Source organism: Rhipicephalus sanguineus, chromosome 1, assembly GCF_013339695.2.
Source record: "Rhipicephalus sanguineus isolate Rsan-2018 chromosome 1, BIME_Rsan_1.4, whole genome shotgun sequence".
NCBI lineage: Eukaryota > Metazoa > Arthropoda > Arachnida > Ixodida > Ixodidae > Rhipicephalus > Rhipicephalus sanguineus.
In genome coordinates this window covers 199249894-199262930 of record NC_051176.1, presented here as the reverse complement: position 1 = coordinate 199262930, position 13037 = coordinate 199249894, and the positions used below count along the sequence as shown (strand labels likewise).

The 13037-nt window shown below is 41.8% G+C and overlaps 1 protein-coding gene across 2 annotated transcripts in view; it reads left to right on the top strand.

Annotated features, from left to right (window-relative positions):
* Positions 1-11779, top strand: part of LOC119405196 (solute carrier family 66 member 2) — a 49363-nt gene extending 37584 nt beyond the window's left edge. For both annotated transcript variants that reach the window (XM_037672018.1, XM_037672016.1), the window contains one exon: positions 5847-11779. In XM_037672018.1, the coding sequence (XP_037527946.1) occupies positions 5847-6045 (199 nt within the window). In that variant the 3' untranslated portion in view covers positions 6046-11779. The remainder of the gene's footprint in view (positions 1-5846) is intronic.
* The last annotated feature ends 1258 nt before the right edge of the window (positions 11780-13037 follow it).

The following is a 13037-nucleotide window of genomic DNA, read 5'->3' as shown; positions in this document are numbered from 1 at the left end:
TTTATTTGCATTATGAAAGAAAGGTGGACCGTCAGTGCTCATCCTGTTTGTGAGTCTTCATTGTCTCTTTCACATTGCCATAATGTGTCATTATCCTTGTAGCCTTCTCAGAAAACAAAATTAGAAAATATCCAGCACGTTTATTGCTTTATTTTGAAGTGTTCAGGTTTCACCCCAAAAAACTGTTAGCAATGCTTGGCTTAGACAATTGTTTGAAGCTTCACAATTGTTTGAGATCATTCTGGTAAGATTACGTGCAGAACACGAATAGTCAAGTTTATTCGAGAGGTTATGCGAGCACGTGCGATAACTCTGAAAGTTTCGATGACTACTAATGTATAAAAGATGACGCGTTCCACCCATGATCAGATTACTCGATGGCTGACGCTGTTCTCACTGCTATCAGTGTACAGCTTGAATTACTTGTACTTTGATCTTTCATTTCCTGGGCACAAGTTCGCCCAAATAAAGAGTTCCATATTTCCAAGTCCTGCTGAAGCCTTCTTCACTGTCACGGCCGTGTGAAAATATTCTCAATCCATGCCGTTTGCCTGGCAAATTCACTTACATGTCAATAACATTTAAAGCTTGTTTTGTATTCTACTGTTTCACATATTGGAAAGTAATAGCAATGTAAAAACACCACGTGACTACGCTCCGACCTACAAAATAAAGCAGCGCCCTCAAATGAGCTTACCGCAAGCAAATGCTTTGCCTGTTGTCCGTTGCCAGATAGATACTTGTAAAAATTTGATTAAAGTTCTTCATGGAGACATAAAATCACATAATATAAGCCTTCAAACAAAACAAGTGCAAATGCCAAGCCAACAAATTAATACATGACCAGCAACTTCAAAATACTGGCTATATTTCTGGTAGAGAGAGAGTGCCCAAATCAGGGTTCATGCAGCTCCTTGAAAACCATGGAAATTGAAAATAAAATTTAAGGGTCCTTGAAACTTATTAAAAATGAATGTGCTCCATGGGTTCTTTGTGCAGTGATTCCACTCCTGCACCAACTGCGCCAAAGTGCGCCAAATTGTATTTACTGCGCCATCCTGATAATATCGACGAAAATTGCGCCAAACTGCGCCAAAGTCTCGGGTTTGGGGGCGTCTATCACCGGCAATCGCACGGCCGGCGCGTCAGAACGTGTGCAGCTTGATCTTGGGGCTGCCAAAGTCGCAACCATGGACCAAGAATTATTCCGCTGAATAAATAGCGCTCGCACGTGCGTCCCGAATAAGCCACGATGCCATGCACGGTGCCGACGCAGCTTCTGTTCTGCAAGTCGGCTCGACAGTCAAACGCGCTCTCCGCAGAGGCTCGTGATGTCTAGGCCTCTCGGTAGCGAGAAAGTGCGACGGCGATTCATCGGCGGACGTCGTCTGTTCTAGAAACGCTGCTGATAGCTCGTTTCAAGCGTCGCACGGCACGTAAGGAAAGCAATGTTCAGTAATAACTACATGTGTGCTGCTAAAATGTCTGTCATTTCTGTTTCCGGACATCGCGGAATGAAATCTGGGATCGCTAGCAGTATATATATGGAACAATATCGAATTTTCCTTGCTTCGCGTTTATGGAAGAGCACGCGAACGGTGGAAACGTGTTCACACTTTTCCTCGGATACACTTTATCCATGGATCTTCATTCGGAAGAGCTTTTTCGTAATTGCTTATACCAGCACGTCCGAGTTTAATCACTCTGCAGTAAATACCCCCTAAAAGGCCCTGCCCTTTCGAGCTCACGTGCTAGGGTTCCAATTCGAATTTTTTGCTTGCTTTTTAAAAATGTCATCTCATTAATAAAAGCATATATCCTGGTTGGAGCAGCCGCAAATGCGCAGCTGTCAGTAGCGGGCCCGTCGCTGACGGCCCACAGTGAAGCGGCTACCCCATGTTACACGTCCGCCCCTCGCTTTCGGGGGTCAATAGCTGACGGGTAAAAAAACTCAGTTTCGCTTAAGGGCGAAGCAATGAATGCGATACCAACAAATTGTATTGTGAAACGAAGTAAGGCTAGCAGCTAACTCTTTTGGATTCGATCTCTCGTAACTCAACAAAACACTGGTTTAAGGGAATATGGCCGCTCTAGGAACCGAAGTGTTTTCTTGCTCTGAGTTCTCTAAACACGAAGTAAGCGTTGAGAGCACAGCAAGTTTACGAGCCGTCTGCTGATGCCTCGAGATGGCGCGCGCAAGCGACTGCGCCCTTCGAACGATGCTGTCCCCTCCTCCCCCCCCCCGCCCCTCTGGCGTCCTTTCATGCTCCTTACGAAAGACGGGCGGGGTGTTTCCTCTCTGTTTGATGAGTAATCGACGGCAAGCCTGCACGCGGGAAGATGTTATTTCATGCGCTGTCCGTGCGACGGAGACAGACGGCCGGCTAGCTTAATCTCCGCTTCAGCTGCGTTCGTCGCCAGCGCTCGCGAGCTTTTACCCACGGCTAGAATGCGCGTGGTGATGTTATTAATTTGGTCTTTATACAGAAAATTACGGCAATGGCGACGTCAAAAATTCGCGGAGAGCGTCCATATAATTGTTATCACAATAAACATTTAAAAAAAGTTGAGGAGCCATTTCACTTTGGGAAATGGATGATAAGCGAAGCTGTTTCGCGCATGGCAAGGAGGTGACATGGTGGAGGACAGTTTGGTATGTAACACCAGGTTGTTAACGTTCAATACGCAATATTAATGTGAAAGCATCAGATGCTTTATCATACACGAAAATTGACCGTCGGCGGCGTCAATCGATTGATGCAAAAAATAATCATATGATGGCGTCATCATCACGTCATAGATCGTCAAAACTTGTGACGTCATCATGGCGTCATATATCGTGATGTCACGTGATGATGCCATCACGACATCGTCGCTTTACACTGCTTCCGTAATCGGCGCGCCGATCATGGAGCTAGCGCAAAACCAGGTGAGGTGCAGATAGCTTGCAGAGAAGGAGGGGGAGGATCAACCCGTCGATTGAGAAGAAAAAGAACCTGGCATTCGCCTTGGAGTTTTCTTAGGGGAATGCATTAGGGACAGTGTGGCTCTTTGGCATTGAGGCACTGCTGTACATCACGGCGTTTGTCTACAATGTCTGCTGATAACCACATAGATGTATTTAGAGTGTTATTTCATAAAGTGCAATTTTATTGATCTGGTATTCTGTTTATTTGCTAGTGTCGAAAATAATCGCCGAAGAGGTTAATTCAGAACACTCAACTGCATGAGCCCTTATTTTTTCATTAGCGAGTGAAGTATGGAGTTCTCCTGAGATGATTTTTTCCATGAGATTTGCAATGAATCGAAATATTCCTAGCCTTCATAAGAGCCCCATAGTAATATTCCGGTGCTTGAATGTTATTGCAATATGCTTCTGTAGTGCACTCCAGGATGTGAAATTCGCTGCTCCAGAGTGCTCCCAGATGCAAAATTATCTGCTCCAAAGTGCTCCGAGATGAAAATTTTGCTGCTCCAAAGTGCTCCAAAACGGAAATTTTGCTGCTCCAAAAATTGCTCCAAATCAGAAGTCCTCGGTAGCATCACTGTTTGTGGTTTCATCGAAAATTAGCCTGCAGAATATCTCAATAATGTGCTTAGAAATAGTATGAAGTGATTTTCACCAAAATACGACCATTAGAGTTTACGAGAAAAAAGTGGGACGTATGTGTCCCATTGACCCATGAAGTGTCTTTCAAAAGGTGAGACAGTACCTGTCCCATTGTCTCATGAGTGCACCAAGCTATAATTCTTTCGCCAAATTTCTCACACGAAGAGGCTCAAATCAAGTGGTACAGAGGGGCACTTCAGAAACTGTGCAAAAAAAAAAATTTCTGGCGCTACTCATTTCCAGCTGTAGTGCACAATGTGCGCCTGTGCCTGTTCTGTGCCAGTGGCTCTGTCTGACCTATTTACATACACCAACCATTTTAGCTCCTTTCTGTCACTTTTGTCGGTGTAGATAAGGACAAGCATGTCAGTTATGCCTGAATTTCCGCCCATATATAAAATTGCAGCTATGAATCAAGGCAAGCCATATCAATGTGGTGTCACCGAATGCATTGAATCCTGTAAATCCTGTACCTCAAACCTGAACTACATCTAGGTTTGAGGTATTACCTTTTCTCTTAGATCTTGTATATTCATGTTCGCTTCCTAAGTGTCTTGAGCATCGATCTCGTCATTCTTTTCTTTCGGCCCTCAATTTCAGGAACAGCGTCTTAGCCACAGCTTTTCGTCTGGTTGCCACTTCTACCGTAGTGGTAAAAAAGGAGGAAAAGGAGTTTCAAGGCCTTCTCCATCATAAAGTGTTGTCTTGCGACATAATAATGCCCATCAAACTTGAAAAAACATTATTGTGTGCCTGGTATGGTAGCTAGGGTTAGCAAGGAACTGCTTCATTTTTTGTTCAAGTACACTTTGACACGATGATTGGCCGATGTATTCCTCCAATTTTGAAACAAAATCCATAGTTTCATGCTAGAACTACTTCTCTCGAAATTCAGAAAAGTAAAAACATACCATAAATCTAGAACTTTAGATATCTCGCATGCAATGGAGCATAAGTTTTAAAACATTTCTGCGGAACAAAACAAATTGAAGCTCAAGGTATCAGCAATACCACATATTGTAAATGTGTGAAATATATTTTCTTGGTTTCCTAAATATTTCTGACCCACGTCAGCAGAAAATTATAGCGCTGATAGTGACGCGCAGCGGCGGAGGAAGCTTTTACTGAAGAAGAAAGTGGGACAGGTTTGTCCCATTATCCCTCAAAGGGTTAAAATCAGTGTTTGCCCGCTCATGCACAACTTCGAACGGTCGGGATTTGGTTGGGCACAACTCATAGAATGGTAAAACACAGAAAGTGTTACGATAAGACAGTCTGTAATGATTCCGTAGAGGCTTTAGCAGCAGCCCTCTGGAGCAGTCAGAGCTGCCAAGATGGTGAATTCGACAGTGTCCCGAATAGTACCTCGTACCTGTGCACTTGGCTTGTCTGCGAGCGACAGCAGGACAAGGTAAAGCTTGACGAGTGTGGACTGATATCCTATGTCATGCGGTCAACATATCTTTATCCGCCTCCCTTTTCAGTTCTAGCCGTGGGAGCAGCACAGCTGTTCAGTATTGTCTCTTATTTTGAATCTACTTACTGTGATGCTGTAAAGAATAGTGGTGGGTGGCTCGGTGTCCAAATAGCAAAAGAGATGAAGATTTCAGTGCGGTAGGCAAGGTACCAATACAGTGAGTATTTGCAGGAACGCAAGAAGGACGAAGGGAATGCTAAAAGAAATAACAAGAGTGCACTTCTTTTGGAGCTTGAAATGCTAGAAGAAAAAAAGAAGCCTGAACTCCAAAGTACATTGAACTGTTGGAGACAGTCTGCCAACAGTTATTGTGAAGAGCCGAAGGAAAAAATGACATCTCTTTTAGCCAAGGTGAACAGCTTCCAAAGGACAGCCAAAGGAAAGGAGGCTGAGTTAGTGACTGTAGAGAGAAAAATTTGAGCTAAAAAGAGGAGGTTTGAGGATTGATAACATACCTGCAAAATGCATGAATAAAATTTGCCTTTCCCCTCCTTGAATTTTGGCCTTCAGAATCCTTGAAGGGGGGGGGGGGGGTCTTTGAATTGTCCTTGAATTTTTTTTCAGATATTCTGTACGAACCCTGCAAATGTTATATGAACTTTCATTTTATAAATGAAAGAAGGCCTGGACTGTCTAGACCTAATCCTAATTTTCCACTTTGCAAAGCACTCATTTTTGAGCATGTCTGGTTAAATAGGTGTGCTTTGTGAACTGGGATACCTGATTCTTAATGCTTTGTATCTGTTTTGTCTGTTTCAGCAACCAGATGGTGCTCATGTGGACTATGGGTGATGTTTTTAAGACAGTCTACTTCATAATGCGGTCAGCGCCATTCCAGTTCTGGGTTTGTGGCAGCCTTCAGGTATCCCTCGATGTTGCCATCCTGATACAGGTGGCATGGTATAAATACAAACCAGCATCTTCGAAGGTTCCCAAGCACAGCAGTCATATCAGCTGACGGTGTGTGATTAGGGATGGTGTTCATGTGTTTGTGACCATGGCTTTTACTGCAGTGGGCTTTTTGCCACTTAACTGCATTTGTCTGCACTTTGCTTGATATGGAGTTATGCCATGAAATAATGTAAGTCTCACTTCTCTTAGCGTCCCTGATGCCAAAAATTGTGTGGTGTGAGCATCAAAATGCTTTTGTTATCTTTTGACAAGCAGCATACTGTGTCTTTTATGATGTATTTATATGTTATAATTTCCCCCAGATATTATTGTCAAATGCAAGCTGTATAAAGAAAGAAGCGTGAAAAGCTGGGCCAGTTGGTTCATGTTTAAATGCAAGAAAAACCAGCAAAAACCCAAAACAAGGACGAAGAAGGCACATGGTGTGTGAGTACGTATGCCTTCTTCTTCGTCCTTGTTTTGGGTTTTCGTTGGTTTTTCATCTATAAGGAAAGAAGTGGCAAGCTGGCTGTACGTTCATGTGGCAGCAAGCTGCTGTCGCATTATTCATATGGTTACTTTACTCGGTTATTTATGGTTTTTTTGTTGCTTCAGTGTTGTCTTTCATATAGCCTTCTATGAAGTAGTGCAAATCCATCCCATGTTTTTGGTAAGTTGTGAGGTTGGACAGTTGATCTCAAAAAGTGGATGAAAATGCCATGCAGAAAGAGGGGCCTGTATTCTAATTGAGCGCTTCTTGCAGAAACCTCACAAGGGAGCCTCCATAAGCACGCAGGGTCACCTTATGCTCATCCAGCTGTTTGGCTCCACCGAAATGTGGATGCCTCGCATTGTTTACTGAAAAGGTGGCCTTAAGAGACTTGATGCCTCGCACTTTCATGCTCCTTGTGAAGCTCAACGTAAGTGTCGCTGGGGCTCGGTTGTAGGATTCCTGTAGTTGTCTGTTGGTTAGAAAATCTGCTGTTGCACTTAAGGTATGTTTCTGTAGACATCCTTTCGTACGGCAACTTCAATCTGATATCATTAACATATTTTATAGATTTGCTTGTTCTCTCAAAGGTAAAGTTTGATGAGCCTGGCAGCCACGCTGAAAGCTGTATGACTTGTTGGTTTGCAAAGTATAGGCATATAAGAAAAACATTTTGTTATATGCTTTTCTATATATATATATATATATATCATGCTGCTTCTATATACAGGTAGTGAGTTGTGTTAGGGGATGCCTGTGTTACCTTCTTTCTTATTCTACATCCTTGTGATGCCGCCCTACATAGCTACCAGTGAACCAGTCTTTTAGCACAAGATTTATATGAAGGGACTGTTCGCTCTCATAATTTACACACAGCCTTATATGGTGCTAGCATGAGACCTTTAGCCTGGATCGTACTGTGCCTAATGTTGTTTTGCATATCATGCAGCCTAGTTAAAGCCCATGTTCTGCAACATACACTGAATTATTCTTTTAAGAATGAAATGTTTGATGAGTGATAAGTTGCTTAATTACCGATTGCACATTGAGTATGGAATAAAATTTCATACTAAATATAGGAAATACGCTGACAGACTTTATACAGCAGGTAAGCAGTTATGCCAACAGAAACAGAAGTTTGTTTTGAAAATACTTCGGCAGGTGTGGAGGGGAATTCTCATGTGTGATACCATGCCATGCTCTCCTATCTCATTAAATTGACGTAGGACATTTTATACCCACGTTTATTAAAGGGGCCCGGCAACAGTTTTTCAACATCGTCGGAAAACACTGCCGATCGGTAGTCAAGGCTCTTGCAAACATGCGAGTCAAACATTATGCAGCACGCGGCATGGAATTTACAATTAAGTTTCATAGTCAGCTAGAAATCGCTCTCTCTTCGCCCGACGAATAATGCTGTTAAGCTCAATTTGGCTTAAGACATCAACTTGGCTTACGGCCATTGGCTGAATTGATCATCGTGAGCTGCATAATTACTGTGGCTGCTGCGGGGTGCCACAACGTGCCCGTGCCGAACTCTATAGTGCTGCAATTACGCACAATATAGAAATACACCAGGGCTTTTGTGATCATGCTGAAAGGGAGCGGCATGTTTGACGAAAAAAAAAGGAAAGAAAGAGCTCAAGGTCATGATACGCTGATGTACGGACCTAGCTTGTTGCCCTGTGGTGGCTTTCAGTGCACTTGCCGAGATGACAGAAGAGAGAAAGTGCTGAAAGCATGCGGCCACTCACTATGGCTTCGCTTGTACTTGACAGATTTTAAACATTTTTGCACCAGTCACTTCGTGAGGCTGTAAACTCAGATAGTGAGGTCGTTCGATAATTACTTCGAAAAGTGTTGCAGGGTCCCTTTAAGGTGTCTCATCCTGGCGGACATTATTGTAATTGTGCCAGGACAACAGTTGAGTTCACTGAGTATTCTGTTTCCCACCTGTTTGATGGGTAGGATAGTGCCGCTACAAGACCTTTCAAATTTACTGGTCTTCTTGGAAGTTCAGTGCCAGTTAATATGTAGAAATTAAATAAAAGCTCCCAGAGGTCTTTGTCTTTAGAGAATTGGCCTTAACAGATTTAATTTTACAGGCTACTGTACTTTTAGGCTTCTGGTCACAAACAGGTGGAATTTTATGCTGAAGTATTAAAGCTTAAATTTAGTGCAAGAAAAGGCATGTGCAGAAAGGATATAAATTGAGGCAGAAGTTAGCTCCTGTCCTGTCTTTTTCATCCACATTCTTATTTTAGTTTTTGTTTTTAGCTGTTTTTAAGCTTAAATTTTGAAACAAGTGGCCTAGGAGCATATATTATATGGCAAAGTATCTAGAGTGTCTTCTTTTACTTTAGTTTCTTAGGAGGTTGTGGATACCTTTGGTGTTCAAACTGGAGTGTGTTTGTGTTCTAGAGATGCACTGTGAAACTGCTCAGCCTTTGCCAAAAGGAAGTGGTGTCACAGCTTCAATGCATCACTGTGAGCATTTTGTCATTGTGGTGGTAGCAAAATTAAATTAGAGTACCACAGTAGCTCCTATCATTGCAAGGCCTCTTGCATTAGTTTTTGAGTGCGTGTTTGTGCTTCATTCTGGACAAGACCATGCAAGCTTCTTTGTTGTATATGTCAATGTAATGACTTGACTATACTTTATTTCATACATAGCAGGCACTGCAGAAGCTGCACAAGTAGTGTGGTTAGAGACGACTCCCTCTATCTGTATTGCAGCATACTTTTTTTTTTGATCTGCAATTCTTTGTACGAAATTTCTGCTTCATATAGGAGTACAGCTTACTGTTACTTCAAACCACACGTTATTTGCACTCCTTTAGATTTAATTAATTTGCAAGTTTTTAGGTGCCAAACCACAATATAAATATGAGGCATGCCATAGTGGGGGACTCCGCATTAATTTTGACCACCTGGGGTCCATTAGTATGCACCTAAATCTAAGTACATTGGTGTCATTGCATTTTGCCCCCATAGAAATGTGGTCACCATGGCCATGAACTGAAACCTTGACTTCAAGCTTAGCAGCGTTACACCTTAGCTGGCTAAACTACTACGACGGGTAATTTGGATTTCTATTGTGTGATGTATTACATTTTAATTGCAAGCGCAAGCGGTTACTTTGGTCACTGAAGGCTGAAACGTGTTACTCTACTCATACATACTGTACTAACAGCGCAAGCTGATGAAGTACATAGAAAGAATAAACGAATGTCCCGCCACGTTGTCTAATGGTTATGGCGCTCAACTTCTGACCCGAAGGTCGCGGGATCGAATCCCGGCCGCAGCGGCTGCATTTTCGATGGAGGCAAAAATGTTTGAGGCCCGTGTACCTAGATCTAGGTGCTCGTTGAAGAACCCCAGGTGGTCAAAATTTCCGGAGCCCTCCACTACGGCATCCCTCATAATCATATCGTGGTTTTGGGACGTTAAACCCCAGATATTGTTATTATTATTATTATTAGAATAAACGAATGCAGGGGAATGGATTGAGGGGCCAGTTTTCTTATTAGACACAACCTAATAAAGCAAATAGATAATGAAGCCAAGGAAAGCATAGGTGGCATTACTTGTAGTCATCAATTGATGTTTAGTAATTTTGACGAAAAGGGAAATGAACAAAGTGGATGAAAAAACTATTTGCTGCTGGTGGGGAGCGAACCCACAATTTTCACAGAAATAAAGACACAAGTGCTGACTAACGAATGAATGTTCATTGTTATAAACCACAAATATATAGGAGGTGAAGAACCATGCGTAAACCTACAAAACAAAGCACCTAATTCCTCGAAGCTGTTCACGCTGCTAGTATAACATGCATCTGTATTGACTTGCCCAATTAGCTACAGTTCTACTCTGCTCATTCATTGACATATCTGCAATGCCTTCCATATAGTGCGTAATTATACCATATTTTGCTATACTTACTACTACATCAAGGTACAGGATGTGTAGATACATCTTCCTTCATATATTTTAATGCAATATTCTTTAGTTGCCACTGTGAGCAGTAAGTGAAGTGTCTGTAGCCTTTACAGTGTTGCCTGCCATGTACTAAATGGAGTATGTATAGTTATTTGTAATCTGTTATTTTGTAAGAACTGCAGGGTGTTGTGGTGGTGCAAACATGGCGTTGTTGTTTTACAGCCATGTTGTGGTTGTAGTCTAAAAATATTGATGTTGTTGATTACAAATGCACTATAATGCTATATTCCTGGTTGTGTATCCTTCTGTAAATGGCACAATCCAGTGTGTAAACAATGTTAGTTGTTAGCACTGTGTAGCTTCTATTGGTGTTTATTTCCTGAAAAGTTTTGCAAATGTCACATCTTGCTGTTTGAGATATGCAACATAATATAAGATGTTATTACATGTTGTATTTTTCTCATTTTCTGACATGTTAATAGGAGTGAGCTACATGTACCTAGAGGTGCCAGCTACTTTTTGAGGGCTAGGTTTATGTGGCTTTAGCTGTATGTCTGTTATATTCATTCATGCTGTTCACTATAGTGCCTATATATTTAATGCTACACAGTAAGTTGTAAGACATGTACAAAATGTCCAGTGTATTTCTACAGTTGAATTCAGAAACTGGTTGTGATCTATAATTTACTTCCTAACACTCTTGGAAACATTTATATGGAGTGTAGGGGGTGCTTACCAAAGAAAATATATTCACTTGACTGCTTGGAGGCAACTGTCGATGCTGAATAGTAGATGTTATGGTGCCATGCTTATCAAGCTTACAGCCTATCAGTCTGATTGCAGACTGACAGCATTGCTGTTTGTTCTGATACCTTGAATCAATCATTCTGGTTGGAGCATGTAACTATCATGCTAATTTTCTTGCTGGCAAAAAATGGAGAGTGCTATTGGCCGGGTAGCACTTCTCACAGTCGTTATTCTTGCCATTTGAATGCTGCAACTACAATGCAATATGATACGCAAGGACGCTGCAGCTGAAAACTGCCCCACTCAAACCTGTCCACAAGGGCAGGCCGCAAGCCATGTTTTCATGACATTGGCCCAAATGTTGTTTACTAAGTCATGCAATATTCTGTGCCATGGGTACCACCAGCTATGGCTGCTACTGTCTGTAATGGTGATGACTGTGGCATTTTGAGGGTACTTAGTTTCTACTGTACATCAAGAAAAAAATGACATTTTTAATTTGTATGGTTTAGCAAATTCTATTGTGCTCCGGAATTTTGTAAATGACTTACTGTTGATGTGAGAAAATTGCATGTAACACTGAACACGGGTTTAATGTGAAAATAAAACAGAGCCCAACAGAGGGATGTGTTGTGAATTTTTACTTTCTACTAAATGAGAAATGCAGCCTGTTCCTGCAAGTGCTGGGTTTCCTTTCTATTTTTGAAACAAAGGAACAAAAGTACCACTTATGTTAGTTCAATTCACACAGTGTGATGTATACTTCACTGGCTGATTTCTTTTAGGGCCACAATTGTGACAGTCCTTGCCCAATCATTCCACACTGAAGAACATATGAAATCGTATGCAATGAGAAATGATAAAAGTGGCATGAAATTATTGGATGTGATGTTTCTTTCGCACATTGTATCTGCGATTTCCCGGTTTTGGTCAAATGTTGCATAGCATTTCATTGTTTACAGTGGTAGAACAGCTGTGCCAGTTGTGCCAAATTTCACTTGGAGCAGTCTTTTACAGTGTCTTGCTTCAAAGCGGCATTTTAATGAAAAAGTGCACCAAGCCTGCGCTAAGCACAAGAGCTGCCTCTAAACCAAAAGCTAAGTCTCACTATCATCACAAAGGTGAACTGAGTGGCCATAGCCGCGAGTATAGCTGATGCTAACGCCCCATTACCACATCTAATGCCTATGTATAGGTGGCAGACATGAAGAAGGTGGAAAAGTTTTAGCTGATGACGTCAGTCCTCCACTACTGTTTTTATTCTTTTATCCCATTGCTCTGGCAGAGGTTCCAACGAACTGCTGCTGTGCGTTCTGCTTGTTTGGGCCGTTCGTGGTGCAGCTTCAAATACTGTTCGGTTGTACATTGCTTGGCATAGCTGTTGACGGCGTTACTTGAAAGATGTACCTTGTAATATATTTAGTTAACCACTTGCTAGAAGGAAGTGCAGAAGAAGTGAGGGGGAAGGATGGGGATGCTAGCATCTGCTGGTTACATATATTTCTTATTAGCGAAGACATTCCATATAATTCTGCACAATCGGAAGTGAAGATCCTATTGTCGTAATTTAAACAGGAGAATGTTTGCACATTAGCTATACAGAGCCATGTATTCAGCAAATTTTCAGTTTAGTAAATCTCCTCTAGGCCATTATTTTCCTCACATATCTGTGTTCTGCAATTTTTGATTGATTGATTGATTGATTGATTGATTGATTGATTGATTGATTGATTGATTGATTGATTGATTGATTGCTGAAGCAGCTTCAAACCACGTTATGTGTCAAAGGAAATGCACTCTTTGAAAAATTAATGAAACTACCTTGGTAATTTTTATACTGAATCCTAGATTGATAGATATCGTTACGAGTGAAGGAGACC